This window comes from Arachis hypogaea, chromosome 3 (genome assembly GCF_003086295.3).
Source record: "Arachis hypogaea cultivar Tifrunner chromosome 3, arahy.Tifrunner.gnm2.J5K5, whole genome shotgun sequence".
Classification (NCBI taxonomy): domain Eukaryota; kingdom Viridiplantae; phylum Streptophyta; class Magnoliopsida; order Fabales; family Fabaceae; genus Arachis; species Arachis hypogaea.
Window position 1 is genome coordinate 18,612,119 of NC_092038.1, and position 27,771 is coordinate 18,639,889.

At 28.8% G+C, this 27,771-nt stretch overlaps 1 protein-coding gene across 1 annotated transcript; it reads left to right on the forward strand.

Moving 5' to 3' along the window:
• Positions 1–2,848: 2,848 nt before the first annotated feature.
• Positions 2,849–13,019, forward strand: LOC114927451 (putative F-box/FBD/LRR-repeat protein At4g03220). The gene is made up of 3 exons (XM_029297377.2): positions 2,849–4,189; positions 5,236–5,409; positions 12,555–13,019. The coding sequence occupies exons 1-3, from the start codon at positions 3,068–3,070 to the stop codon at positions 12,855–12,857; spliced, it is 1,599 nt and encodes a 532-aa protein (XP_029153210.1). The 5' UTR covers positions 2,849–3,067; the 3' UTR covers positions 12,858–13,019.
• The last annotated feature ends 14,752 nt before the right edge of the window (positions 13,020–27,771 follow it).

The following is a 27,771-nucleotide window of genomic DNA, read 5'->3' on the forward strand; positions in this document are numbered from 1 at the left end:
GTTTGGAATGCCTAATTGATTGCATCATTACTTGCTAATTGCCTAATTGCCTTATCTACTTCCTACTTGTGCATTCCTTGCTTGATATACTTGTGCTTGCATCTCCATTACTGTTGGCAGTTGGGAGGTTCGCAGGATTTGGAAAGGGAATATATAGTTAAACCGAAGATCCTTAAGTTAGTCGCCTGTTTTCATTTTCATGGTTTAGTATGTTTATACGTTTTGGTTATAATCTGGAAGTTGTAGGATTGCCTTCGGCTTTCCTAGGATATTACATGTTAGATATTTGGGCACTGTTACCATGCTGAGAACCTCCGGCTCTCACCCATGCGAATTTTGTGGTTTTCAGATGCAGGACGTGAGGCTCCTCGCTGAGGCATTCTGGAGGCTTCTATTTTGGCGGAGATCTTTAGCTCTTGGAATTTCATTTTGGTCTTATATACATGTTTAGATACCATATTCTCCACTGTGTGTGTGTGTGTGTGTGTGTGTGTGTGTGTGTGTGTGTGTGTGTGTGTTTTGTATTATCTCCTCTTATACTGTCTTTTGGATAGTTCCTTTAAATGTGTATGTATACTTATATGTTCGGACCGGTTATCTTCGCAAACCGAGTCCCAAGTCTTGATATATGTATTTTGGCACTCTTTTGTATATCTCTTCGCGTTAGCTTACTCTTTATATGTTTGTTTACGTTATCAATCGGAGTGTTGCGCTTTTCGGTTTTATCGGTTTTGATTTACCCCTTTTTCTTCAAAGGCTCCTAGTTATAAACATTTTTCACACTATTATATGTACTAAATTTTGTTTTTAGAGGTCGTAATACCTCGCCACCTCTGTCTTATGACCTAAGCATAAGAATCTGTGTGGTAAGGTGTTACATCCGTCAACGCCCACTGCAAGTATCCTCTTTCTATTTTTTTCTCATATGAGAAACTTTCTAAAAATCATAGAGTATTTTCGATTGTATTGTCCACAAATAATGAATCCAAGCACTATGAGAAGGCTATGTCTCAACCTTATTGAAAAAAGGCTATTAAATCTTAACTTGATTCACTTAATGATAGCAAGACTTAGAAGATCACCTCTTTGCCACCTGGGAAGAAAGCTATAGGATGCAAATGGGTTTTCAAAGTGAAATACAACTCTGATGGATCTGTAGAACGTCATAAGGCGCATTTTAATATCTATAAAACTGATATACTATGCTCAAAATATATGTCAACTACCCCTACATTCTTCTTACCACATCTCACCATTTCAATTAGCTCTTTGTCACTATTCAAGTTTCTTAGACCAAGATCATGCTACCATCAATGCTTTATTTCACTGTAACCAAGCTCCTTATAATAGTTTTTTACATAGAACACATCCAAGGTGTCTACATCTAGATCATCGAGACAGCTCTTATTATCGATTTGGTGAAGAAACCAAAACCACTTCTTCATTTTTTTTAAACTACCGCCGTGGTAAAACATGATGTCCAATAGCTCATCTATATGCAAATATTTCTACAATGGTTACTCCAAAATCCAATAATAGTAAAAACGATTGAACTTCTTGGCTATTTACAATAATGTAACAATATCACAAACCAAATAAACCATATTACTCTAGTCTATGCACTTTGCCCTTGTTTCATTAAAAAGACAGTGCATAAACCCCAACTTAGCAATAACACAATTAAACCCTAGTAACAAAAAAGAACAAATAAAAATAAAGTTTTCAAACAATAGTCACACCACGATTACATGAAAGAAGCATTACTTCGTTGCCGAAAAAAATTTTGAGTTATACTTTCACTGTCAAAGATGTTGGAGCCACACTAACCTTTCAACTGAGGAGCAGATAATATCATTCGGTTCTTCAACGTCGTCGTAGTCATCGTGAGGAACCAAGCCCTAAAGTAGCGTCGTTGATGAAAAAAGAAAGAAGAAGAAGAGTGAAAGTGGAAAAGAAAGACGAATGTTTGTATTTGATCACAATTTATTTTTTAGCAAAAAAACCTCCAAACGACATTATTTTGGCCAAGATTGGATGCCAAACCAAAATGACGTCGTTTTGGGGCTGTCCAGCGTGGTACAAGATGGCTATATCAATACTCTAAACGCTGACTCGGCACTAGAAATAATAATAGAAACTACTATGGTATCTCAAACTCTATCTCAAAGACTATAAAAAAAATTGAAATCTTAAAGACAAAATCAAGTAATTATATAAATATCATGCATCATTATAAAAATTTACTCGATTGATCTTGTTGTCACATGGAGTTATAACAAAAATCGATAACATCTTGTTATTCTTAGTATTCATTGAGAATAAATAACACATTCTTCATGTGATAAAAAAAATCTACACATTAATTGTGTTATATATGCTATATAGCTAAAAATTATTGAATGGCGTGGCCTTTTTTTTTAATAAGATGCACAAACAAAACCATATAACCTAGCAATTTTAGTTTATATTTTTTTTATCATTGAGAAATAATATTTATAACACTTCTTTATACATTTTTTTGATATACTCTTTTAGTTTTTTATATTAAAAGAAGAGCAAGTTGAAAGACAGACATTTTTATTAAAATTTGGCTAGCACTTAATTAGTAAAAGAAAAGTGAGTAATCCCACATCATTAGATGAAATCTCATACCATTAAAAACATCTACAATAACTAATTGATGACTAAAAATCACAAAATTTACTGATTCCTAACACTCTTCTTAAAATAAAATAAATTTTTTATCTTCTTTTACTTCTTATAAAAATATGTAGAAAAAAATTGTGTATATACCATTATTCTAAATATGTTTTTAGGTCCGAGTCTTCAGACTAATTTGATAGAATTTGTGATTCTTCACTCACTACGTAGATAACAGTTTCATTTTCCAGATCTCAAACAAACTCTCCTAATTAACTGTGTTTACTTTTGAAATTTTCAAAATCTAACAATCAACGAAAACACGAAGAACCAAAAGAACAAAAACTGCTCCTACATTATTATTATTGCTGCATGTGTTTCATAACGCAAACCAAATTAGAGCAAGCAAGTCAAGAAAAGATCCGCAATGGAAACACGATCCACAAAGCGCAAGAAGATTGCTCATCGGAATCAAACGACAGCGAAAGGCGCTAACAAAAAGAGGGCCATTGATAGGATCAGTGATCTCCCTGACGCGATTCTTCACCGCATTCTCTTCCTCCTTCCCATCAAATGCATTGCACAGATGAGTGTTCTTTCAAAGAGGTGGAGATTCCTCTGGACAACGTTTCCAGATCTCGATTTCACCACCATCAGCCCTTTCACAATCTCCCCGCCGACAACAAAAAACCGTTACAAATTCTCAACCGTCAACCGCCACTCTGCCTCCTCGAGAAAGCCGGATTTCATCACGCAAGTTTTCTCGATCCGCGAGAAGAATTCCGACATCAGAGTCCTCTGTTTTCGCGCCCGTTTAAGCTTCTCAAGGCTCAACAACCTGATCCGAAGCGCCATCCGTCACAACGTCAAAGAACTGGACGTTGAGGTCGCAACGGAAGTCGTTACAGATGATTATTTCAACTTCCCTCGCTGCGTCATCGGCAGCCAATCCTTAAAAGTGTTAAAATTGAAGTCCGGATTTCGTCTCCCACCGTCCTCTATCATGAGGGACGGTTTCCAGTCTTTGCAAACACTCTCGTTATCGCTAGTAATTCTGTATAATCAGCCTTTTCTCTCTGATTTATTCTCCGAATCATCGTTTCCTCTCCTCAAGAATTTGCACCTGGACATGTGTTTCGGTTTGAAATACCTCCGTGTTGGCTGCAAGGCTCTTGAAGATTTCAGTTTACAGAAATGTTTTCAGTTACAAGGGTTGGATATCTCGTGTGCGAAGCTCGAGAATTTGAAGGTGGCGAGTTGTTTTGACGCGTATAGTGAAAAGAGTTGGGTGAGAATTAGTGCGCCGAAGCTTCAAAATTTGGTTTGGCACTATAATGCGGTTACAGATATTAGTATGTTTGAGGATCATTATCATCAAAATCATCATCAGTCCTCGTCGAATTCATTTTCGTTGTTCTGTGGTGATGCTTCAGTTGGTTTCTTCATACTGAATGAGGATGTTAGTATTGGTAAGCTTCAAAGTGTGAATAATTTTTTGTCTGGACTCTCTCATGCTCGTTCCTTGACTCTTGAAAGCCAAACCATTGAGGTAAAGTAGTTCAAGTCATGCGTGCATAGGAATAATTAATGGTTGCTATCAAATATGAAATTCCATTCTCATTGTTATATTGGTAGTTTGTTGAGATGTTAATTTACAAAGGCATGCCAATATATTTTCCTATTTCAAGTTATAGAACAAACTAGTGAAAGAGTATACTAGTCAAATAGTTCTTAGAAAGATTTTATGGTTGTCAAAATAATTTTTAAAAAATATTAAAAATAATAAATTCTAATAATTCTCTAACATTTATCTTAAGATTAGATTATTTCGACTTTTAAAAGATGTTGATTTTTTTAATAAAAGAAATAATATTAAAAAATATAAAAATATTATATACACACTAAAAATTAATTATAATATATTTATGTATAAATATATATTATTTAATTTATTTTTAATATATATTTCATATTTTAATATGTATTTTATATTAATAATTAATTTTTAGTATATATATAACATAGTTAAAAAAATTAATATGATGACCTTCGAAAGTTGTCATCAAATATTTGACAGAATAGTTCAATGTGTTGGGAAAAATTGAAAATCTATAAGAGTTGAGAGATTAGGGGTTTCTTTTGGAACATTAAGGTCAATCAAAGTTCGTTTATCACACAAATATATTAGTATTAAGATTTAACATGCTAAATAACCATAGATAACAATGAAATTAGATTCAAGTTGATGATTGAACCACTATATTAAATAATTGTCATCTTTTAGAGGTTGTAAAATATAAATTAGTTTCAGTTTTTTAGAATTATTTTATCAACAGTAAAATTTTTTTAATAGTATTAGTAGTTTATTCTATTAATTATCAATATCTTATAACTAAAAAATTGACTACTTCCTAATTTTTAAGTCTTTTTTTTTCTTAAACTTTGTTTTCTTAGAGAATATATATCATGAGCAAAATCTAATAGATATAAAAATCTGGTAGTACATGATAATAATTTTACTCTTATTCGCTCGTGTATTTCTCTTTTGAAAGTGAAAATAGATTTAACAACTTTCCCCCTCGCTTTCAATTTCAGGTTCTATCAAATAATAAATTCTTTATTCAGCCATTTTATAGTCTTAAATCATTAGAGCTGCATACTGGTTTCAACAAAAGTAATGTTCAAGGATTAGCATGCCTATTCAGGAGCTCTCCTACACTCCACACTCTAATTCTCAAGATCATTAACGATTTCCAGATTGAAAGAAAAGTAAGTTGCACCTTGAATTTATTTATGGGTAAAATATATTTTACCCTCACATTTTTTATTCATGTGCTGCGCTGTTTCATCCTCTGATCTTAGCTTTTAAAATTGCCAATTGACCCTCTAACTCTTAACATTAAATCCTTTTTGTATATAATTTATGTATCGAATTACACATTTAAAAAATTTTAGAAAGTAAACCGCACATAACTAAAAGTTTAGAATAAATTACATTTTATGCTATTATTACATTTTCAACAACAATCTTACTAGGAAACCAATTAGGATACCAGTGAATTACTGTCAACTATTAGTTGAGTTGTAAAAAAATTAAAAAAACTCCAAATCCAACATATAATTCACTCCCAAAAAATTAATTTTATTAGTACAGTAACAAATAAAAATCATCTAAAACCCTAATCACTGAATTTTTTATTTAAATAAATTAAAAAATATTTTATTTACTGAAATAAATAATTTTAAAGATTATTACGAAAATACATAGGATGACTTATCTCGTTTACAATGTAAACGAAATAAGTTTATAGGTATTTCATTTACACTATAAATAATATATGACAGTGCATGTGACACATATATATCTTGTTTACAGTATAAACGAGATTCATTAAGATAAATTTTTAGCAACTATAAAAGGATGTATAACTCTTGGCATTCTCCATACACATTTCATATCTTTTTTTTCTGTTTTTCTTCCAAAAAATAGGCAAAAATATCTAGTAATAGCGAATATATGGTTGTCTGTGTGTATCCCAATTATCGTATGAGAAAAAGTGACAATGGAGTGATATTTGAGTGTAATAATCCATTACTGTTGCGCACTCGGCAAAGAAGTTCCTTGTCCGAGTTGAAGAGTCTGACATTGAGTAACCTTGGTGATGTAGGAAGAAAAGAGAATCAGAAGGGTGGGGTATAGGTTGCTAGCATCGTTGGAAAATGGAGTTTTTCAGATTCATCTATTTCGGCTTCAGGGAGACGAGCATGTGCGTCTCACGTTTGACATCCATGGGAGAATCATGGCGGAACAAGTGATGAAACTTTCTGCCGAGATTGGTGACGTTTGGTGCCAGTGGATCCGTCCACTCGACTTTTGTGCAGGATGACCCACCTCTCGCACCACCTTCGATTTATGTTGTTAGTCCAGTAGAAGACATGGACGTAGATGATGAAGACTCCGACGAACAGTATGTTGTAGATAGCAATGAGAGTGGTTCTTATGAAGATGATGATGATGAGGAGAAATTCGTACCAGAGACGCCAGCGGAGACAGTGGTGCGGTATGTTTTGCCTCCCCCCACCCGATTCCGGTGCTATCAGATGTACCAAGTCACTCATGCATTAGATTTGGAGGTGATGCATGAGAAATTTTTGTTTTTCAACACATGGGAAGACTATTACAATCTAAACGGTAGTGTGAATTTTCGCATTGGCCACAGATTCAAAAGCAGAGATGCAGTGATGCAGGGTATGAAGAACTATTGCATTCGCAGAAGTGCTAAATACCGAGTGGTCGAATCGGACTGAATAAAGTACTATGTGCATTGCCGTCAAGATACAAGTGGATGTCCCTAGAGCCTCTGTGTGACTCACTCGCTGAGGCAGAGTAAGCGAGGCCTTTGACAAAAAAAAAATCACAATTAGAAAAATATTTTATATGTGCATTAATATAATAAACTGAGTTAACTATTATATACATTTAGTTAACAAAAATTTATACATAGTTACTAACTGAATTTATGTTTATAAAACTTTCTATGTTAATATTTAGGGTTAAGTAATGTTTTCATCCCTAAGGTTTGGGATGAAAATTAAATTCGTCCCCAACCATTTTTTGTTATTAAAATCATCCTCAACGTTATAAAATGTTATAAAATTGTCCTTTTTTATTTTATTTTACCAAATTATCCTTATCAATTAATAAAAATAATATTAAAAAATAAAAATAAACCATCCCTCTCCACCTGCACCCCCACTTCCTTATCTCTTCCCTTTCTTCTCTCCAACTACTGCCATTAACTTTCAACAACCCGTCTCTTCTTCTTCGTCTTCTTTAGGTACTCTCAGCTTCCAGAACATGCTGCAACAAGTACCACCTCCAAACTACCCTTCTCATCAACATCATCATGCTGTTTTTGTTGCCGCCCAAGTGGGACTGAGGCAACAAGCGCATCTTAACAACAACATGAACAACGAAAACAGGTTGATGAGTAGCAGTAGTAATGATTCATCAAGGGAGGAATGGGTCCAGAGAAGAAGTGATGGTCAAGGAGAACCAATGAACTTAACCTCTTAATTGTCCAAAAATTCAGTAACCATACAAATGAAACAAATAAAAAAGCCAAAATTGATTATCAACTAATTATCAAAACAAACAAACAAGAAGAGAAGAAACTCCTCAATTGCTTGAAACTGCGATCGAGTTGTGCCTGACTGATCTGGAGCATCTCAGAGACCAGATCTCTGGCCACCGCAGCTTTGTCAAAGCTCTCTTTAATGGCTTCCACGATCTCCTTCAAGTCCTTATGCCGCACCACCATCTTCATCTCCATCATCTCCCCATACTTGCTCCTTGCGTCATCCTCCTCCGCTGCCGGCGCCGCCTTCTTCCTTGCCATCGGAAGCGGCGGCGTCACCGGATCTCCCACGACCGACGATCCCCTCATGGAAGATCCCCTCACTGACGATTCGAAAGAATGAGAAAGAAGGAAGTTGAAATTTGGAAAGGAGGGTTAGGGGCTGAGACCTGAGAGTTTGGTTAGATCTGAAAGTAAGAGGAAGGTAAAATTTTGGGGGTGAAAGGGGGAGAGAGACCAAAGAGACTGGGAGTGGGGTGTGGTGGGGTTATTCTTTTTTTATATTATTTTTATTTTTGTTTTAAGGGTAAAATTGTCAAAGTATTATTATTTTTTGTAAAAAGGATGATTTTATAACGTTTTGTAACATTGGAGATGATTTTAATAACAAAAAAATGTCGGAGACGATTTTGATTTTGACCCAAGACGTTAAGGACGAAAAGAATACTTAACCCTTAATATTTACCTAGTTAATTAATAACATTTTCACAATACATTACTTAAAATAAAAGTATTGACTAAAGTAATTAATAATCTAATTAACAAATTTTTACTTAATAATTTAATTTAGATAAAAACAAAATTATATAATTGTTCACTTAAAAAATAACTTTTACTTGAATAGTTAATAACTAAATTAATAAATTGAGAAACATGTAACTAATAAATTAATTTCAAGGGTTGAAATATCCCTACCACAGCATTTAATATCTAAATTAATACTTATATACTTAAAAATTTAATTACAAAAAATTAGAACCACATTCCTGAAATCATACCCTATTAGTTAGCCACCTAAATCGTAAATTGTATTATAGTTCTTGGCAAGTATCTTAATCATGGCTATACATATATGAAATAACATAAATGTCAAGATAACAAACTAACCGCGAAGTCGGCTGTCCTGGCGACGTGCCATGTCGCGTTCAGTCGATTGATGTCCGATCACGTGCATCTGTGTGCGTCATCTTCGTCTTACTCAATAATATAGTCAGAAAAGGATAGAAGAGAGCAGAAAGTTGTGAAAAGGTTGGAAATGGGGCTTATAAGGTCGCTGTGAATGGCATCTATACATAGACTTCACCCAGTCTTATTTTGTTTACAGGGTAAACGAAATATACACGTGTTATGCACACTGCCTTATCTCGTTTACAATGTAAACGAAATACGTGTAAATTTATCTCGTTTATACTATAAACGAGATAAGTCATCCTACATATTTTTGTAATAATTTTAAAAATTGTTTATTTTAGTAAATAAAATATTTTTTGATTTATTTAAATAAAAAATTCCTAATCACTTCATTTCTCTCTCCCACGTCTTTCTTCCAAAAAAAGGCCTCCTTCCGCAGTGCTTCCTTCTGCTATTTATGCGCTTCCTTCTGCTGTATGTGCGTTTTTCTCCACCACCATTACTTCATTGTCATTGTGAAGTCCCAAATTCTATGACCTATTCTGAATCTCTCTTAGATTTTTTATTTGAGTATTTGGAGGGAAGTAGATTCAATTTTTTTGGGAGGTTTTGGATATTGTTTTTATTTATGATTTTAAATGCTTTTTCAGAGCTTTTAGATGTTGATGATTTTATGTGTTGATTTTTTTGTTATTTATTGATTTTAAAAAGATTTAAAATAAAAAAAAACATCTAAAATATAACAAAAAATATTTAAAACTAAATAAAAAGAAGCATCTAAAATTATAATAAAAAATATTTAAATTCTAATAAAAAATATTTAAATTCTAATAAAAAAAATATTTAAAATATAATAAGAAGAAACATCTAATAAAATATTGTATAAAATTTTTTAAAGAAGATCCGAGAAGAAAAAGAAACAAAGGAAGAAGCAACACGGAAAAAGAGGCGGCGCAAAGAGGAAAAAGAAAAAGAGGAGACGTAAAGAGAGAGAAAAGAGGTGAAGAAGGTGAAAACTGCGTGTTTTTTAAACATAAAATTAGTTTTTAAAATTTAAAAATTAAAATTTTTTAAAAAGCTAGTTACTTGATTGCGTTGATTTCTTAGATTTTTTCTTTCAACAAAGAAAGAAACAAATATTGTAGTCAATATTTTTTACCAATAACTATTTGTGAGCCAAAAAATTTAATAAAACAAATGGAAAAAAAATATAAAGCATTTTTTAAGAAATTATTTTTTTATTCTTTCTAACACTACAATTTTGTTTCCCTTCCACCAGCCACCACCGTTGCTACCTCTGATTGCTCTAAATTTTAAACTCTATATTTTAAACCTTAAACCAAAAATTCTAAGTTCTATAGCTTAAAATTGATTTTACTTTATTTGACTTTCAAATATTTTTTATTTGAGGTTCGAATATTTTTTTTTATGTTCAATTTCAAGTGATGAATAATGTTAGTTACAATATTGGTTGAGAGGTATTGACTCTAGGGTTGCACATTATTAAGGTTAACAAAAAAAATTAAACCGAATTTTAATTAACTAAAAATTTGATTTACATTGAGAACCTAAATTGGTTTTCATTAATAAAACTGGTTATTGACCAATTACAAAATTAATAAATTAATTTTAAAAATAAAAACCAATTTAAAAAGAGTTTAATAATTTTAATACATTAATAATAGTATAAAATATTTTATATAATCGTACAATTTTATTCATCTTTTTAGATAACTATTTATGCAATTAATAAAAATAGTAATTATTTTTTTATGATATGATATTATGTGATTGGATGCACATGTAAAGCTGTTTTACACCGATATTACATCAAAATTAAATTTATTTTAAAAATATTCTGGTTTTTATTTGAAAACTGAGTTTTTTCTTAAAAAAATCAAAATTTTCATTTAGAGAGGAGATTGTACTTTTTAAAAGCACAAGCACTTCATTTTATATTTAGTAAATTAAAAATTTATGTGTTTATACCTGCAACTTTTAAAAATTAGGAGTACTTCTAAAAGCATTTAAGAAAAATTTTTTTAAAGTTAGCTCGTGCTTATTAAAATTAAAAAGTCTAATATGAGCTTATATAATAACAAATATCCAAAATTATTCTTATTAATTATTGGTACCAAAAAAGATAATACTTTTTTATTATATATATGTTTATTATGGTCTTTTTTCATTTTTAAAAGCTATTTTGTTAAACATAAATATGATGTTTATACTTATCAAAAATAAATTTTTATTTGATTTTATCAAACGCAGGTACGGTAGTTTTTAAAAAGCTACCTTTTAAAAGTTAGCTTTCATATAAGCTACTTTTAAAAAGTAAAAATTTTACCAAATTAAATTTAATACATATTTTATTAAATTTAATCTCACACAATAATAAAATCTTTTTATTAAATTTCATCCAAAAGTATAATATATATTAAATTAATGTAATAAAAATAGAATATTATCATACCATTCCATTAGAAATTTTATTTAATTGAAGCTTATATTCTTAAATTTTTTTTATTAAAATTTAATATTTAGTTGTAAACTAAAAAAAATTTGTATTCAATTTTGACGATTAATTCTCAAACATAAATCAAATTAAAAATTAGTTCAATTATTTTATATTTCTATTTATTTTCCTATTTATCTATTTAACCAACAAACTTTATTGATGTTGTTGGTAGCCATATTTTTACTAGATCAAAAATTTATTTTTGTCTTTTTTATTAAATAATTAATAATTATTACGTGAACTATAAAATATATAATGGGATATGAAGAGTTTAGTGTATTTTTTTAAAATACTTTCATCTTATATAATTCATAAAAATCATATTTTGCTATTTCGATAACTTGTATAAAAAAATTTCTGATTAAAAAATAAGCTATTTATTATCTTGATTAATCTCATCCTTACCATTATTATATGTATTTAATTTATAAAAATGTAAATTAATAACTACGTTAGTAGCTATTAATATATCAGTATTAATAATGAATAAATAAAAAATTATTTAATATTTAACATTTTATGTTATGTAAGTCTATATACTTTGATAAGTTTATAAAAAGAAGAAATTTGTTAGTTTCATGTGTTATATATTTGCCCCAGGATTTAAAATTTCTAGATCCGCCGATCTACATATCCTTAATTCCTTATTACCACAAACAGTAAACTTCAATTGAACGGAACAAGTTCAAGAATCCAAATGTGACACACGAAATGAATCCGGCATTCTAAAGGAGAAGAAAGCAAAAATAATTTTAAGTTTGACCAAAAACCCATTTATCATTATCATTGTCCCCCAAATGAGAATCAACAAAAACACAAAAATTGAGACTTGGGGAGAGTACGTATTTGCTGAGAACTTGAGCGTAGGAGAGTGTTTGCCGAGAGTGAAAACAGTTTGAAATTATGGTAGGATGAAATTTGGTTTTGGTTAATTGGTTATGAATTTTAAAATTCTTTTAGAAAACTGGTTATCCAAAATGTGGTTATGAATTTTCAAAGGATGAATCATATTTTGGATTTAAAATATACAACTCTAATTGACTCCCAAACTTTCCCATTATAATTTTATGTTTGCTCACATTTGAAGAACATTTTCAAAGTTTGATTTCATTTTTCATGCACTTCAGCAATGGAACAGGGACTTGTGGGACATGACAAGCACGGAGGAAGAGCAATATTGGGAATCTCAAATACCAAGTCTAAAGCCCTTTTTACAACACTTGAAAGTGGTGAAAATCCATGGGTTTCTAGATTGTGAGAATGAGGTTACACTTGCAAAATTTCTCCTCAAGCATGGGAAGGCCTTAGAAGAAATGCAATTATGTGCAGGACAGGTCAATGCTAGAGACACACTTAGGCGACAAAAAATAAGGTCACAAATGATGGGATTTTCATGGGCTTCTTCAAATGCAAAAGTGGCATTTCAATAGGTTTCTTCTAGTTGAAACTCGAGTTGTTCTCTTCAAATTATTCCTTTTGAGTTTTCACACAGTTGCATATCCAAAACATGAACTTAAGATCTCTTATTGAGCTAACAAAGATCTCTTAAGATTTCAGAAATTTTATCATCACCTAACATCTATTCACGAAAATCTTTACCTGTCCAATATTTTAGTCTTGTGTGTGGGGATAATAAATTCATTATTTTTTTTTAAGACAGGGTAATAATAAACTTAGGTGATTGCTCCCATGTCCTAATATTTGAAAAAGTATGCAATATTTATATTATATGGACCGCTAATCTTTATCTTTATAATCATACAAATGAGGAGCTTATTTGCTGACGTGGTGCTCATACGTTGAGTTTGGAAGTTTATTTGCTGACGTGTCGTCACTAGAAATTTTAAGATTTATATTTATAAATCATAAATTTTTATTTGCTTAAGTTGTTATTTTCAAATTTTAAGTTTAGGTTGTTTTACTTATGTTGTTATTTTTTAAATTTTAGACTATTGTACTTAGGTTGTTATTTTTTACATTTTAAATTATTTTACTTAGATTGTTCTTTTCTATATTTTAACACTATTTTTTAAAAATCTGTTAATTCTTTTTAGTATTATTTTTTAAAATTTTGTTGATTTTTTTTAAATTGCAGCTACATAAATTCTTTTAAAAAAATTTAGAGTTTTAAAAAAATTACGTTAATTATACTTCGATTGTTACATACTAATATTACTATAACGATTTACGTTAGTTTAGATTTTTTAAATTATTATTTGTTTAGGTTGTTATTTTCAAATTTTAAATTTGGGTTGCTTTACTTAGTTTGTTATTTTTTAAATTTTAAATTAAAGTCAACCAAATTTAAAAAAATTTAGTTACGATGCAAGTATAAAAGTATAAGTTATGAGAGATGTAAAACACCACAATTTAATGAAAGTACATTAATCCCTTTCTTTATATATATATATATATATATATATATATATATATATATATATATATATATATATATATATATATATCCAAAATCTCTCTACTTATTCTAATGGCTGGTATTCACAAAATTGCTGACATCAATCCTACAATCGACAATTTGTGTGTACGTATACGAGTGATATGGTTATGGACACTACCAAATTACGGAAATTCTCTATTGCCATACTCAATTGAGATGGTTTGGTTCGATAAAGAGATGAGTTTTTGACTAATATTTTTATGGATGAGTTTTCGACTAATATTTTTATTTTATTTTATTTTAAATTTATATTATTTATATTTTAAATTTGTTTGTTTATCCCCATCTAATTGTTCTTTGATTTTTGTTTATCAATTCTAGAGAAGAAAAATACATGCATTGGTATGATTACACCTACTTAGTTGGTAAGTTTATTGTTTTAGAAAAAGTATAATTTATTTATACATTTATTTATTTTATTGATAATGTCGGCTGTGTTTTGATTTTTAACAAATTTATTGATAACAATTTTTTTTATTTTGAATAATTTCAAATGTTGTTGGATATCTTACTGAAATTAAGAGTGAGAGAATTCTTGAAAAGAATGGCAAATTTATCAAGTACACTATTATTGAATTAAAGATTAATGATGGGTAATTATATATTTATTTTTATAAATCAAAAATTTTTGATATTTTCATCTTTTTAAATTATTATTTAACTTATTTTTTTATGAATATTTTTATTAATATTATTAATAGGTAACAAACGCTTTTATTAAGGGAAACATTTTTGAAAGAAATGCAACATTTTTTCCGCTTTGATTATTAGTAGTATCTAATTTATAAATAATAATTAATAACTAATTATAATTTTAGGATGTTGACTACACCGGTGGTTTGCTTCCAACTTCAAAAGCTTCGTCAATCATTGAAGGGGAGAAAGTAGGTGTTAAGGTATTTGTTCAAAAAATGAATTTTTAGTTTGTTTGTTTTCTCAAAGTTAGATCTTTATTTTATTAAAAAATATTATTGAGATAAAATCAAAGGTAAGAAGGAAGTCTTTAATTTAACGTAGTATTTTGTACATAATTTGTTGCTTGAATTCTCCAATGAAGTTGCGGACAATGATGAATCTGAAGTATTGAAAAATGCTATTACACCAACCAAGCGACTATCTTTGGAGTCAGAAGATTCGAAGGTGCAAGGAGATACCTCAACTTGCAAGAAGATCAAACTTGAGAATTTGGATGCACATGTTTTAGAATTCCTTTTAGAGTATATCTAATAGAATAATGCTAAGTTTGTTTTGGTGGAAACATTGTCTTTTCTTGAGTTGTTATTTTTCTTTTGGTTCTTTTGGATTTTTATGTTTGGAATTTAGAATTTTTTTAAATATAAATTGAAGTTATTTGGTTATTATTTATGGTTTTATTTTTAATTCGACTCACACCGTTAATATTCTGTTAATTTCTAATTTAGTATTTAATGTCATAAAGTTATAAATTTTTCATATGGATTATTGTTGATACAATTAAGTTAGTTATTGATTTTTAATGTGTACTTATTTTAAAAAAAATCTAATTATAATTTTTAATTAAAGTATTATATTTTAAATTTTAAATTTAAATTCGAATAAACTTTTTTTTTGAATTTTTAAGTAAGCAATTAGGTTTGAGAATATTTTTTAAAATTTTATATAATTTATAACTTACTATGCTAATTACAAAAGATTATATTAAAGTAAATAGAATTATCAATCTTATTAAAATGTGAGGTTATTTATATTATTTTAAAAAATAATTTGACATTTTCCTATACTTTAATTCTATTTCTAATATTGTTTCGACAAAATTGAATTAATTTAGGAAATTTTATTTAAAAATTTAAAATTTATACTAGCTAATTAAAAAACTCTATTTAAAAATTTAAAATTTGAAATTCTAATACTAATTTCTAATTAAGTGACTTCTTAACCATTTCGATTTTTAAATTTAAATTTTTTTACTTGCCACATTTATAAATTTTTTCTTTACTCAATTTACATTGTTATCTTTTAAATTATTTCTACACAATAGAAGTACTTTCATTTTTTTCTCTCTTTTTAAATATTTTTTCTAAATTTACGTAATTTATAAGGTTATTAATTTTTAGATTGTATTTAATTTTATTTATTTTTATCGACAAATAATAGGATTGATACTATTTATGACGAAACTAATAAAATCATTCTTAAATTAACAAATTCCTATATTCTTGATGAACAACAAACATTTAATTAAAAAATTTTATTTAAAAATTTAAAATTTGCACTAGCTAATTAGCAAACTCTATTTAAAATTTGAAATTTGAAATTCTAATACTAATTCCTAATTAAGTGACTTCTTAACCGTTTCGATTTTTAAATTTAATTTTTTCATTTGTCACATTTATAAATTTTCTCTTTACTCCATTTACATTGTTTCTATATAACAATAGAGGTACTTTCATCTTTTTTTCTCTTTTTAATTATAAGCTATTCATTTTCAATTTCGTTATTTAAAAAAATGAAAAAAAATTTAACTATTAGTTAAATTTATTGACTGTGAAATTAAACTTTTTATTATTTGTTAAAAATTTTTTACTAGAATTTTGACATTAGAACTCATTTATTTCATAAAATAAAATATTTTGTGATTAAAATATATTTATAACTAAAATTTTCGACAAAAAATATTAAAAAAGTAATTTGGAGTATTATGACAATTCTCTCGATAAAATGCTTAACAGATTTTTTAAATAAATAAAATAAATCAAATATTTTTTTATTTTAAAAAATATATATTTTTATATTATATTACACATTTTATAAGTGTATCTTTATCTTTATAGCAATAGCAATACAAATAGGTAGTTCTTCTTATGCTGACATGGTGCTCATACATTGAGTTTAGAAATTTATTTGCTTAAATATCGACACTAGAAACTTTTAAACTTTTATTTATAAATTATAACATATTTTATTTACTTAGGTTGTTACCTTTTGAATTTTTAAATACACTTTCTTAGGTTGTTGGATATTTAATTTTTAATATTGTTGAACTATAATTTGCTTAGGTATCATCACTAAAATTTTTAAAAATATTATTTATAAATTATAATTTATTATTTATTTAAATTGTTACTTTTTAAATTTAAAATAATCTTTCCTCTAGACTGAATACAAATGGGGAGACTTTTTGCTGACGTGACGCTCTTATATTGGGTTTCGAGATTATTTTCTTAAATATCGTTATTAGAAATTTTTGTAATTTTATTTATAAATTAATAGATTATTTGGTTAGATTGCTAGATAATAATAAGAATTTAATTTTTGAGTTTATTAGCAAGGTAGTTAGATATTTAAATCTTAGTATTATTAAACTAATTTTAAAAAAATAATAAATTATTTGGTTAGATTGTTAGATATCAATATCAATAAAGATTTAGTTTTCGAATTTATTAACAAGGTAGTTAGATATTTAAATCTTAATATTATTGAACTAATTTAAACAAAGTTATTTATAAATTATTTTAAAATTAAGATAGTTGTTTAATAATGAAATCAACAATTTAAAAGTGATAACAACAAAAAGCAAATAATAGTAAGAAACAAGTTCGAAAACAAAATAATAAGAGCTTAAATTTGAAAACAGAAATAAAACGTCATCTTTAAAAGAGGTTGTTATTTTTTAAACTTAAGTTATTTCTTTAAGTTGTTTTGTTTAGGTTGTTATTTTTAAATTTTAAGTTATTTTGCTTAGGTGGTTATTTTTAAAATTTTAAGTTATTTGCTTAGTTTATTATTTTTTTAAATTTTAAGTTATTTATAAATTACTCTTTTAAATCATAAATTATTATTATTTGTTTAAGTTGTTACTTTTTAGTTTTAAGTTATTTTCTCATAATTAAATTTTTTAAAAAAGTTTTAAAAAAATACATGTCTCAGTTAAGAAGGCTTTCGTGACTCGATTCATAAATATGCTAAGAGAAATCGATGATGAATAATCAATTATTATTTTTTAAATATAAACACTTACACATAATAAATGAGTAAAATGAAATCTATGAATTTTAATATTAACTTCATTGTAAGTTTATTTATTTGAATTTGTTTCAAGATTTTATTCTATATATTTGAATATTTTAGTATTTTGTATTTAAATTATTATTTTAATTTTATTTTGTTAAAAAGATTTTATAATATTAATTTTGTTTGTACTTGAAAGATTTTAATTTATTAAAAATTTATTTTTTTAAATAAATATTTTTTCTATCTTTTTATTTAAAATATTATTATTGATATATTAATTTCAAAAATATAAAAAATAACCATACTTTAAAAAAATACTTTGCATTGTTTTATCTTTATAAAATAAAATAATTAATTAATTATTAATTTTTAAATTGTAACTATTTCTTTAATAAAAGATAATTTATAAATTGTGTTTAAAATTTTTTAAATTTGTTAATTTTTAAATTTTAAAATATAAAATATATATGTATATAATTTGGTATAATTTTTTTGTTGTTATTTTTTAAGTTATAATTAGTTTTTTTTAATTTAAATAGTTACACGTATTAAATGAGTAAAACGAAATCTAAAAATTTTAATATTAACTTTAATGTAAATTTATTTATTTAGATTTATTTCAAGATTTTATTCTATAAATTTAAATTTATTTATTTTAGTATTCTCTATTTAGATTGTTATTTTAATTTTATTTTGTTATAAATATTTTTGTAATATTAATTTTTTTGTGTTGGAAGGATTTTAATTTGTTGAGGAAAAAATTATTTTCGGTGAATAAATATTTTTTCTATCTTTTTATTTAAAATGTTATTATTGATATATTAATATTAAAAATATAAATGATAAAATATATTTAAAAAATGTATTATGAGATTAAATAATTTTATGATTGTGGGTATTTATCTACACGGGAGGCTGTATGGAGAACTTTGACTTATGATATTTAGTAATGAGATTAACCTTTTATTTACCTAGAAAACAGAATATCATCTTTAAAGACAATAACAATCTTGAGAAAATCATTGATTAAGAGAAAGGGAAAGGTACGATGTTCTTAACATGGATGGTATGATGTTTTTAACATGGATGGAGGCTAACAAAGAATTTGAAGCAGGTCAAACTCTAACGTATGCTGAGTTTTCAAATCAATTTGTTTATAATATAGAAGAATGGGAATAATATCCACACAAGAGAGAGTATTTTATCGGGAGATTAATAAGAGAGCACTTTTATACAAATATTTGTCGTAGATATAACTAATTTATTAACTATACTTTCAGACTTGAAATAAAATGTGTAACATGGAACACAACATCATGTGTCAATTACTTTTCTAATAAGGTTAGTAAAATACTAGGTTGTTTATAAATTTCATTAGTTTTATAATATAAAGTTTAGTGTAAAATTAACATGCTACTATTATAGTTATATATGTTCTTATTTTTTCAGGTCTCTTTTTTTATAACTCAAAAATATTATAAACTTCAAACTGTTCCATTTGTATTTTACTTTGAATAAAGATAAAATAACATATTAAATACGTTTATTATAGAATGACAATGATAATGTTATACTAAACTTTAAAAAATTTATAATTATAAAATATTATTTTTTATTTATCATGTGAAATTAAAATATAAGCCCGTGCATCGCACGGGTTTAACACTAGTAAGTAATAATACACCAAGTGAAGAAATTAACATTAATTCATATGCTTAGTTGTCTAAATATTTTTTTTGGCAATTGTACCCCTATTAAAAGCTAAATTTAAAATGAGCCTAAAGAAGTTAATTAAAAAATTAAAATATATCAAATTGTATATTAACTAATTTAAGAACAAATTTTTAAAATTAAAACCAAACCTAATGTTATCATTTGTCCAACAGAAAAAAGCTTATTTTTTCTCAGTCTTCTTTTTCATTGTTTACTGTTTAGACACACAAAAAAAATCATTCCCAATTTCAAAATCTAAATTTATCTCCACTTCATTAAGCAACTCATAAAGAAAAGAAGCGAGGTTAGATTTTTTGTAGATGTAGACGCCATTAACACTTACAAATCTGGGAGTTTTGCAGCGTTGGGCAAAAAATGGGTGATGAGGTTCTTTGGCAATCAAAGAAGCAAGAAGAATAGTGGGTAAGCGGGTGGAAGATCCAAGCCTTTTGACGGTAGTATGCAATGGTCGTGATGGTTGTGCCAAGTGGAAGAGTTGAATGAGATTGGTGTTGGGAGTGAACACCATCAACACATGATGATGAGGTTTGAAGATGAACCATATATGGTCAATATGGAGATAAGTTGTAAGATTATTCTTGGATTTCAAATTAAGGATAAATGAATGAAATTAGGGTTAGTTTTAATTTTAAATTTTATTTAACAAATAAAATTTAATCTTTTTATTAATATATAACTTACAATTTGCTTATATTTTAAATAAACATGTAATCAAATTATTTAGACATATTTTTAAATTTAGTTTTTGATGGACATAATTACAAAAAATAAAAAGGTTTAGACAACTAAGTAGGGATATTAGTAGCGCAATTTGGTTTGATTTAAAAAAAAGTTTCAATTTAATTTTATATTAATAGTACAGTTCAATTTAGTTGAATTTTTTAGTGACCATCTCAACCAAATCAAATTAATTAAATTCGATTCGAACTTTATTCGGTTTTTCAATTAATTCAACCAAAAACTTGTTCTATTATTTCATAAAATCTTAACATAAAATTATACAACACAATAACAAACAAAATAGTCTTGACACAATGAGATTCAATGACCAAAAAATTACAATAAGACAATTAACGTCATGAAAAGTTTAATAGTCAATACAAAGTCAGATAAAAACTATTTTTTCTTAAGACAAATTAACAAAAGTGAATGCTATAGTGTCTATGACATTGTGTCCAATTTACTAAGATAATATTTAATAAATTTTAAATATTTTACTTTTATTTTATATATTTTATTTCTTACTTATAAAAACAAGTTTGGCAAGTAGGCACCACAATAAAAAGTTCCATAAAATTCACCATTAACAAAAGCTCAACAAATTAAAATCATTCACAATTTTGCAAAAACAGTAGAGGCAGATGAAACAATAACCAACCTAACTAAGAAAAAATCAAGAAGGAAACAAAAAGCAAGAAGAGATTGAATAAGAAATAGAATCAAACTGCATTAGAAAAAACAAATAAAATTAGAAAAATCAGAATAGAACAAATTCAACAAAATCAAAACCAAAAATGCTAGTTAATTTCAGCTGTTGCATTTCTTCCACCTTTCATCTCCTTCCCCAAAATGTTTTTTCCAAATGTGCTAGTTGATTTCAAGCTTTGAAAAAGTAAATCCATTCAAAACAGTGAAATTATAACAGAATCATAAAAATTTTCAAAATTTAGAATGAAAACAACAAATTATGATCAAAGAAATAGAATCATAAAAACATAAATTAAAAAATCAAAATTATAACAACAAACTTACAAACAGAACATAAAAAATTAGAATAATAGAAACAGAAATTTAAAACAGAATTAAAAAAAAAGTAAAAACCCTAATAGACACAACAAAAAATAAATAGAGCAAAAGAATAATTAGAACAAAAATCAAATCCTAAATTAGTGAATACCTGACTCGGAGGCTCTATTCTTGAGGACGACATCATGGAAGACGACGGTGCCTGCCAATGCGTGGAGGAGACGGCGGCTGTTGTGCGTGGAGACGAGAGGCAGCTCCTGGTATGTCAAGAGACAAAGCGTGGAGGAGACAAAGAGGGAAGCACGACGAGGAGAGGGAAGCGCGACGACTGATGAGGAAGGGAGGGAGAGAAAGGACCGCGACGAGGACGACAGTGTTGTAACGGGTAGGAGGAGGAATTCGACGCTGTGGAGGGTGGGAGGATGAGTTTGGCACTGTGGAATTTTGAGTGTGTTCTTACTTCTCTTTAGACTAGATACAAGTTTACTTTGATAGATTCAAAAATCAAAGAGAGTGGTTCATACAAAAGCCAATTTCTATTTTGTACGAGTGTTTAATTTCAAAAGTGTGATGAGTTAGAGTGCACTTGGTTCCCTTTGACTAGGTTGGGTTAGCACCTAGGTGAGTTACTAAACTTGGGATAGCTTAGGTGAGTTATATGAGTGTGAGTCTTTTGAAATTGGTGATTGTAATCCGGATTGATAATAGTAAAAATTCTACCATTGTCGTGGTGAAGACGATTGGACATAGGTCATATTGCACTTCGTATTGTAAAAATTACTTGTCATTGTTGATTACATTATATAATATCCTTACTATCACAATGTCACGCTTTCAGTTGCGCCACTTTAATGGCGAGGAGTATTACGACGACTTTAAATATACTTATTAATAAAAGAAGAGCCTTTAACTCTCAAAACCGTGTTGCTGTTTTCTTTGAAAAACAAAAAGTTCTTCTTCACTTTTTACAAACATACATATATATATAAAAAAACTTCTCATTCAAGTAACTTACAAATATTATAAACATACATATCATTACAATTCCTATCCCTCTTTGCAGAAACATAATAATAACAAAGGTGAGGTAAAAACTATAACTAATATATCCAAACAAAAACAGCACAACTAAGAGCTCAGCAAAAACTTCATAAGCTTCCTTATCCGCCCTGAAAAGAGAAGTCTGTAGAGGGTGAGAACATCGTCCTTGCAGATTCTCAATAGATAGTTTAAGAATTGTCATAAGAAAACACGTATAAAAAGAAGAATGGATTTCAAAAATAATGATCTTCGTTTGTCTTATGAATCTTTTTAAAAGCACAACATTTACTTATCCAAAATTAACATTCTCGTCAAGCTTTATAAGAATTCCAAATCAATTATCTTTCCATAATATTCCAATACACATCACAGGATCAAGCCAACCAAACTTACCAATCCCGACCTCTGGCCCAATTATCATCGAATCTCGGCCCCCGACCCAACATATAATCAATCCCGGTCTCCGCCCAAACATACAAGCAAACCACCGCCTATGCCCCAACATACAAGCAAACCATGGCCTCCTGCCTAACATGCAAGCAAACCACCATATTTCCGAACCAACAGTCACAATCACAAGTAATAAAGTTCAAATACAATCAAGAGTAAGCATGGCAATTAGTAGTTAAACAGAAATATTCACATAGGTAAACCAAATACAATATGCACACCCAAATAATGTCACATAGATACATATGATGCATATCTGTTTTACTAGCTATGAGCTCATGTGTCGATTATATTGCCAGTGTAACACCCTACTATTCATTGCCTTATACTTAAGTCATAATTCAATCATAGTTTGGTGCTACGACTCAAGCTGGAATATAAATATTTATATATATAGAAAGGAATATTATACTAGAAGCCTGTGAAAAGATTTAAAACTCGAATGAAAGACAATTCGCCAATCGTTCACACTAGATATTAAACATAAGCACGTCTAGAACGTAGATAATCAAAAGCTCGATGGAAGAATATTAGTAAAGAGACATATATAAGTATATATATAAGTATCATCTAGTCTCGACCCGCGAAGATTAGACCGGCTAGAGTTACAACAGTAAAAAAGCTAGATAAACATAACCTAACTCTCCAAAATACATCATAAGCCTCTAAAGGCAGGTCTTTAAAACAAGAGCATAATATAAGAGTTTCCAAAGGAAGGAGAGAGTTTAAAATTAAAGTAGAATAAAAATCTTCTTCGTTGTCCTTGCAGATAAACCACCCGCTCACTGAGAAACGCCAAGACCTGCATCTGAAATGTAGTAATTTCCGAAACAGTTGAGAACATCATCCCTTACGGGGTTCTCAGCAGGGCAATAATTACAAATAGATACTATGTAAAGCCATATGAACCCACTAGGCAATCCTAATCTCTAATCACACAAGTCCAAGCCTAGGGTTCTTACTAATCCGATTCAAGATAAATAAGCTAAATGTCAACTATATTAGTGGTCTTTAAATCTCAATTTTTCCTTATATAAGTCATCATCTCTCTCAATAACATAGATACCCAACTAATTTAATAATCCAATATTAAAATTTAGTTTCAAGATTGTTAATTCATTCTCAATCTTTTCCACATTCTCAAATCATCATCTCTCATCAAGAACAACCCTCAGCGTCACCACCATCAATATAAGGGATCTCTCAATTATGCAAACACATACAAGACAAAATAAAGAATGCACATATAGAGAGTACAGGTAGAGCAATTAGATCAAATAGCAGATAGATACAGTTATTCAGATAGATAAACCAAATACAAGATGCACACCCAAACAAATACACAAAAATACAAATGATGCATGCATGTCTTATGGCCAATGAGCTCATCTATCGGTTATACAGCCAAACCCGACATGTCTGGTAGCTAACCTTGGACAGTTCCTCAGTGCACGTATTCCCAAAGCTCGTATTCGTATTCATTGATCAATATCCATTGGGGGGTTTATCCGGGAAGATATAAGTGCCCGGCCACATCTTGCGACAGAGGGTTAACAGTCTCAATTCCATCCTGGACAGAAGCTCAAATACCAACTGGGAGCAAGCGGAACAAAACCACAATCCTTGCATCTACCCCAGAAGCTTAATAATCAATCAAACTCATTTTTATTATCCTCTTGAATCAACTCAATCTCGTCAATCAATCATATAATCTCATTCTCATTGTCCTCTCGAATCAACTCAATCTCGTCATTCTCTCGAATCATCTCAATTTCATCACTCAATCATATTAGCTCAATCTCATTATGCTCTCGAATCATTACATTAATCCACATCTCTTTAATTTACTGACTCAATTCATTAGGTTCCATACTTATCCTCTCAACCCTCTATTACACCGATTCTAGACTCATAACAGAGTTTACAGAAGTTTCAGAGGCTAAAGGAATGGTTAAAAAGCTTAAAAATACACTTTTGCAAATCTGGAGGTCTGGCGTACGCATACATGTGGCTTGTGTACGCAAGGGTTGAAAATTTCGGTGTCGCGTATGCGAGCCCTTGTCCGCGTACGCGAGCGTTGAAAACAGCAGCTTTCCGTCGCATCGTGTGCCATGTCTGCGTACACGAGTATGCAATTTTGACACTCCCACATATGCATGCCCCCTTTCGAGTACGCGAGTGTTGCAGAATTGCAAAAAGCTATTAAGTGAAAAATTCAATTTTTAAACCGAATTTTTAAACTTGCGTATCTTTTTCTACAAAATTTATTTTTCAACCATTCTTGAACCATTGGAAAGATCATTGAATAAATTTTCATAAAAATTTACTTTCATTAATTTTCAATTCTGAGGGCCGAGTTACGACCCGCTAAAGTTGGCGAAAAATATGTTTTTACCAATTTCTCAAAACTCTTCAATTTCATCAATTTTCAATTCAATTCAATCATAAAACCATTCCAAAACCTCTCAAATACACCTCCAAACACTTATTCAACAATTCTCAACCACTCAAAGCCTACCTCAAATCCTTCCCATTTAGACATACAAAAAAATCCTTTCCATTTTATTTAACACACTTTGTCTAATTCCTCATATTCATCAACAACACACAACATTCATATATCCAGTTTTCAAACCAATCAATAATAAATTCTCTCATTCTCATACAAATATTCACAACACTTACCTCAACTTACTACATAGGGTTTTTCTCACCCTATCACGATCTCCGGCCCAATTTACACATACTACAATATTCATACATTAAATTCTCAATTTAAAACATCAACATACATATTCATTCTCAAGCAACATAACACAAACATATTTCACAATATCCAATTACAATCATATCACATAGCACTTCTTATTTCATCTAATACTCATTATTTTTACTTTCAATTTTATGCTAAAATGCATCAACCAACACAATACTTATACTAACCATTATTCAAACATATCAACCATTAATTTCGTTCAGCATATTCTAGGGCCAAGTAACCTAGACTTTTACATACCCTTATATAATGCCTACTCAAAACTACCACCCGTATATTAATGTCACAATTCTAAGTTTCCAAGCTTTTCTTTTAAAGGTTCCACCAAACCAAGCTTCCAATTACTCAATCTAACATCATATTATATGATTTAAGACAATATTAAAAATTAGGATTTTTATAAATTGATTAACCAAGAGGAAAAAATGGTCCCTTACTTTTATCCATTGAAATTAGTGATGAATATCACCAAGAATATAATCTGGAGAACCCTATAACATCAAAATCACTAAAAATTCTCAACACCCAAACCAAAAACGCGATTTCAAATTTGAATAAGAAACTGGGACTAAGATTTCGAGTCACTCACCAAACTATCTAGACAAAATTGAAGAGGATGAGACAAATTTTGCGTAGGCACAAACGACTTGTTAATCGAAACTCCATAGCAAAAGTTATGGAGGTTTGAAGGTGAGGGTGGTCAGGGTTTTCCTCTCTTTTCTCTTGTCCGCCTCCCTCACTCTCTCAATGTGAAACTTCAGAATTTTGTGAAGTAATGGAGGGTTATATGTGTGAGTTTGGATCCACTTTGGCCCAGTTCACTTGTTTTAGCCCGTTAACCTAATTTTGGACAAAAATCTTTAAGATAAGAGTTTTAATTCGCACCCTAAATATTTTTATTTTTCTAAATTATAAACATTATTTCTCTAATTCTTTTTTTCTCTCATTTAATTTATTTATTAGTTGTTAATTAATTATTTATTATTTTACGAGATTTTACCGCCAGAATCCGACACGTTCAGTAGCTAACCCAGACATAGAATACCACATCACGAAGCAAGTAAGACTAAACTGCAACCCTTGCATCTTACCCGTTTAACCCGGAGCAAGTAGGACAAACCTCAACTCTTGCATCTTACCCATGCGGGTGTTTACAATCTCACCCCAAAACAAATTGGACAAAACCACAATCCTTACATCTTATCCAGATATTTCAAATCTCAACTCATAACAAGTAGGACAAAACCACAACTCTTGCATCGTACCCAAATTTTTCAAGTCTTTATCTCATTCAATCATAATCACAATTCAAATCCATTAATTTTACCAATCACATCATCAATCATAATCTCATTGTTAACATAATCAATATCATAACCAACTCTATAATACCATGTAATCTCATCAAACATAACCCAATCAGAATCAAAAGTAATTTCAACTCCTTTCTCGAATTTCAGGCCTTTCAAAGTCTTAGAACTCATTCTATTTCACCCATTGGATCTAAATACTTTAAATTCACTAAATTTTTTCAAAATATAACCTCTTTAATTAATCTTAATCAAATGAAACCCCTTTTCAAATTAACCAACCTTTTCTGAAACTAACTTCACTTTATTTTTGCTTAAAACGCCCCACAACATAAATTCCTTCCAAAGTTAACCAAACCAAAATAAGTTAAATTTCCAATTCATTTTCAATACTTTAGTTTTCTCAAAAATTACTCAAAAATATAGTCTTTTTAATCAAACAAACACATTTTATTTCACCGATCAATTCCAATTATTTAAATTCATTTAAATGCTTATAAAAAATTTTTTAGCATCTCCTCTAAAATTCGGACGTTTGTTGTCTTTCAATGGTCCCAACCAAACCATTCCTCAACCCTTTCCAACGAGTTCAAAATCAAATCATTCCCCAATAAAATACAAAATTCAAATTTTCAAATATCAAATCATTTTCAACTTCAAACCATTTTCGCATACTAAATCATTTTTCAATATCAAACCATTTTAAAATCAACTAATTTCAATTATCATATCCTTTCCAAATCTCAAATCATTTTCAAATATCACTTAACTTCTAATAAATCAAGAAAACCAATTCAATTAGGATTTCTAGCATTTGATACTTTCCAATCAACTTACAA